The 5,239-nt window shown below is 38.5% G+C and overlaps 1 protein-coding gene across 1 annotated transcript; it reads right to left on the minus strand.

Moving 5' to 3' along the window:
* Positions 1 to 960: 960 nt before the first annotated feature.
* On the minus strand, positions 961 to 4,781 carry LOC131328536 (uncharacterized). The gene is made up of 4 exons (XM_058361473.1): positions 4,668 to 4,781; positions 2,886 to 4,212; positions 1,779 to 2,746; positions 961 to 975 (listed from the first exon to the last, which is right to left on the minus strand). The coding sequence occupies exons 1-4, from the start codon at positions 4,668 to 4,670 to the stop codon at positions 961 to 963; spliced, it is 2,313 nt and encodes a 770-aa protein (XP_058217456.1). The 5' UTR covers positions 4,671 to 4,781.
* Positions 4,782 to 5,239: the final 458 nt, after the last annotated feature.

Here is a 5,239-nt window from a genome sequence, read left to right on the forward strand (position 1 = left end):
GAAAGAACTGTGAAACAACCATTTGCTGCATTTGTTTGTTTATGTGTTGTAAGGAACTCAGGCCCATATTTAACTGAAATCACACCCCTGAAACAAACAATTTCAAACCCCTAATTACATAATTCACACCCCTGAAAAATAGAATTCACATTCCTGAAAATAAATACTAATTTACATGCCCGGGGAAAAAAAAATGCATAGGGATATAAAAAATAAAATAAGATATTATTCATGTGAGAAGATGACAAAAATAAAATAATAAAATAATAAACGATACAAAAATCGATGTGTAATATCAAACCCCAAATATGCAATGTATTCTCGGGATACCAACCATCAACATCTTTACACATATTCATCACTATAAATACACACTTTTCACTCTACTTCACTCACCTTTCTCTCCACCAATCACACAAAATCATTAAAAGATGTCTGATGTCTCCCTCAACGCCATGGCCAGAGGAGTCCAAGCACTCCTGCAACAGAATGACGCCATGATGGCCATGGTGCTGGAACAACAGCAGCGCATAGAAGAACTCCACCGCCAGATCCAGGTGGCACAAGACCGGAACTATGCCTTGTTTCTAAAGGAGGAGGAGATGGACGAGGAGATAGATGAGGACTATGCAGCCTTTATTGCAACCTTCCACGGCGAGGATGACACAAACATGGAAGACGAAGATGAAACCCCTTCACCAAGCCCTCCACAGTCCCCTAGACCAAGGGTTCATTGGGGTTTCACTAGAGGGGTTCACGATTTGAGGGGTTTTCTTGTTTCTTTAGTGTTGTGGGGTTTTAAAACCCTAATTTTCATTTCTTTTGTAACCTTAACTCGTTGTGTAAAATGGAAACCTCCGTTGTTTAATACTTGTATGTGTTTTTTATTTTTTTTATTTTGCTACATTTTCTGTGCCTCTATGTGTTAATTTTTGCATCTGTCGGAGGCCTGTAAAAATGTCATTTTTCTGGCATCTGAAACAGAGAATTCACATTCTAAACCAGACAATTCACATCCCTAAACCAGACGATTCACACCCATTCACAAACCCACTTGAACACAATAAAGAGAAGCCATGCAGAATTCACACCCATATGGCACATAATTCACACTAGACCATAAAAATATAATTCACTCCCTCTATTTGATAGATTTCACATACCATAAAAAGAATTCACCCCCTCTACTTGATAGAATTCACATGCCATAAAAACAGAATTCACCCCCTTCTTGGTCAGATTTCACAAGCCCTAAAAATAGAATTCACCCCCCTCTATTTGACAGTATTCACACACCTTAATAACAAAAATTCACCCGTTGTTCACACGCCAAAAAAAAAAAGAATTCACACTGTACAAATATATGAAATATAAAAATTCACAACCTCTAAACAAAACAATTCACAACACATGTTCACCACAATTAATACAAACCATTCTGGAAAAAAAAATGCAAAATCCACAAAAACTTAACACCAAAAATAACCAAAGCAATAAATCCTCAATCAATTCAACTAAATCTAAATGAAAACTTATCAAAATCCATTCAAATCAAAGCCTGTTATGAGATCGTGGCAGTATTAATTGAGCCTCCTTACAACTCTTCCTGTTATGAGATCCTCTCGTTCAACTAAATCCAAATGAAAACTTATTTATCAAAATCCGTTCAAATCAAAGCCTGTTAGGAGATTCTGACAGTATTAATTGATAGCCTCTTTACAACTCTTTTTGTTTTGAGATCCTCTCTTTCCACACCTAGTACATTTAATGGGTCTGACCTTCTCCCCAAAAGATCGTATCCTCTTCTTCTTATTTCTCCCTAGTGGCTTTCTAGAAAGAGGAGGTAATATCACAGCATCATCGGCAACTTCAGGTTTCCACAGCGTAGGAACAGGCATAATAGGTCTAGAATATGCCTCCCAATAACATTCCACGTGGAAGTAACGATCAACACATGCATTCAGTGACTTCCCACTCTTTTTAATTGCACAAACTGCATGCACACAAGGTACAACATTCAACTGCCACTGCGTACAAGTGCAACTATGCCTCCCAATATCCACCTTAACAGATGGATCACATAAAACTTCAAGCACATCTGGTGAAGAAAATTTTACTTCCCAGGCCTTGGACTCCTGAAAAGCAATTGCCAAAGCTTCATCCATCGTGGGACAAAGCACCTGACACCACTTTGCTGCAGTTTGTTTCCTACAACACATCTGTTGCATAAGCTTAATCCGTACTTGATCAACCAGTTGTGTGATTGGTAAATGCCGCTCCTTCTCTATCCAAGAATTGAAGCATTCAGCCAAATTAGACCACATCTCGCCATACCGCTGTCCCGGGAAAAAAACATTAGCCCAATGTTCGTAAGGCAAATCAGCTAGGAAATTCCTAATCCTTGCTTCCCCACCAGCTTTCTTCAACCTAGCCATTTCTTCATTAAACTTCATCTCATTCAGTGTATATGCACATAAACTAAACAGACCAATCACATGCTCTTTATACTTATTCCTTCCACCTGTCAAACGACCACGAATGTTGTTCTTCAAATGGTAAAGACAGTACCCATGAAATCCCAAAGGAAAAACTCTAGGAACTGCAGCTTTTATTCCAGCATTCCTGTCAGAAACAAAGACAATACTTCTCGTATCTCCATCCAGAATATTACGCAACTTCTTCATAAACCCCAACCAATTCTCCTTGCTCTCCGAATCAGCCACACCAATACACAATGGAAACAACCCTGAAAAAAATGTGTATTGGTACCACAATTAACAACTCTCGCACAAAAATTTTCAAAATATAATTACAATTTCCAACTCACACACAATTCACAAGCCAAAGACAATTAACTACATAAAAAATACTTTACAAAATTGTACCTTTATCACCATCCTTCGCACTCGCAGAAAGCAATGTCCCTTTGAAGTTTCCCTTCAAAAATGTTCCGTCAAGAAACAAAAGGGACCTCAAATGTTTAAAACCATAAATGCATGCACTGAACGTGACAAACAACCTCTGAAATCGATTCGTCTCATTGTCTACCTCTATTTCAAACACGCTTTTAGGATCAGAATTCCTAACAGCCTCACGATACCACCGTAGTTCATCAAATGATGCATCATGATCTCCAAAGGCTTCAGACCTCCCCTTGTCAACACCCTTCCAAGCTCGTTTATATGGAACATCAACACAATACAAACCATTCAGTGAAGTAACTACATCGACCGGACGTTTCTGCAGTGTCGTTCGAATATCAGCACTCATTAATCTTCCAATCATACTGGATGAAGCCCGCAAATGCTTTGTGGTAAGGACAGAAGCACCACACGAGTGGACATTATCAAAACTACGTATATAAAAATAATCACTGACCTTGTCCAACCTCACATGCACTCTCCACTTACAATCTGTATCCTTACAAAATGCAGTCACCCTATCCTTTTCATTCTTTGCAAAACTATACTCAAAACCATAAAATATTGCAAACTTTGCCAATTTATCACGAAACTCAACTGCACCACCCTCAAACTTCTGGTTAACTTCTTTGATATAATGACGCCAACCGTCAGACAATAATGCACGATCCCGATGCTGACAAAATGTGGGTAGTAAGTCTCTCTCTTTTTGAACATCCAACCTCCATTCCGAACGAATCACACATAACCCTTTCCCTTTTGAACTGCTGCAACTTCCAACATCAGTACACAAACCACCACTGCTTCCACTACTTCCACTAACTCCATTAGCCAGAACACCACCAAAACAACTAACAGCTGACCCTTTCCCTTTTGAACTGGTGAAACTACTACAATAACTGCCACTACTACCACCACAAAGTCCAACAGACCCAACATCAGTGGTCAAACAACTACTGTCACTATAATCAACTCTAATAGCCACAGCATCACTCCCAAAACAACTACTACTGCCACCAGAATTCACAACTGTAACATCAATTACTTCTGCACCATAACAACCAGCTAAAGAAAACATTACCTCCAAATCATCATCATTATCCAAAACACAGCCGTCATAATTCCACAGATTATAAAAAAGCCTCACTGAGTCAAATCTCAACCCACTGAACTTGAAGCACAATTTGTCAACCAAATCCATATACGACGTGAAAGACCGGCAACACTTTATTGGAACCATACGCGAACCGCATTTACACATCAAGATGACTGAATTATTAGAAATCACACCCTATCACAACAAAAAAAATGAAAAACATGTGAACACACGAAATTCATAAATCACGAAAACTACGCAATTCACGAACCAAAAATAACAATTCACATCCCCTCCCCCTGCACATACTCCCCACCATAACACACAATTCATACCAACTGCATGACACAATTCACACCAAACGGAAAATGTTAAAACATATTACAAACTAGCCTGTAACACAATTCACATCACCTATTAATTTCAAACCATCTCATTCTAGCTGAATTTCAAATAATCAAAAAACACAAAACACAAACACTATGACAACACAAAAACTCATTAAATTAACAACATCTGTTATCCAACTGTTAACCAAATCTCATTGTTCTTTCCCTTAAATACTAACGAGAAAGCCAAATAATCAAAAAAACAATTACCATTCCTTATAATTTACTGATTCAGCATCTCGATTATTATAATTTACTCACCATTGCTTACAACTGTAAAATATTCTGTTCGATCACCGTTTCAATCACCTTCGATCAACTCCTCTCGCTGCAATGCTGTAATCCTCTCTCCTCATTGCCAGACGTCTTCGTAAGTGATCGAGTCATTTCCTGATCGAGTTATAAACGAAGGAAAAGGGGCAAACAATTAAAACGATAGTAATAGGGGTAAAATTGTAAAAGCACCTCTAAAAATGGGCTGCACGGAATACACATTACAAAAAGGGGTTCGGAAGGAACCCCAATTAAAAAATAGGGCCGGCCGGTAATTTCCCGCACTTCTATTGGGCTACGTGGGCCCATATATTCAACCATTCTTTTTCCAGAACGTTCTTAGATACATGCACTAATTAGTTTCCTAATTAACCAAAACACGCCAATTGAGTCAGTATTAAAAGTAGCATGCAGCACGAGTTTCCATAACGTTCTTAGAGACATGCACTAATTCTTCTTCTTTTTTGGTAATGTTAGGGCTGTAAATGAGTTGAGCAGCTCGCGAGTTCAGCTCGGTTCGAAGGATAAATGAGCAAGCTCGATTTTTTGGCTCGTTTAAT

This window comes from Rhododendron vialii, chromosome 6a, assembly GCF_030253575.1.
Source record: "Rhododendron vialii isolate Sample 1 chromosome 6a, ASM3025357v1".
Taxonomy (NCBI): Eukaryota; Viridiplantae; Streptophyta; class Magnoliopsida; order Ericales; family Ericaceae; genus Rhododendron; species Rhododendron vialii.

Coding starts and splice junctions, on each gene's coding strand:
- LOC131328536 (XM_058361473.1), bottom strand. Junction 2,747..2,885: donor TGCGAAGGATGGTGATAAAG/GTACAATTTTGT, acceptor CATTTTTTTCAG/GGTTGTTTCCATTGTGTATT.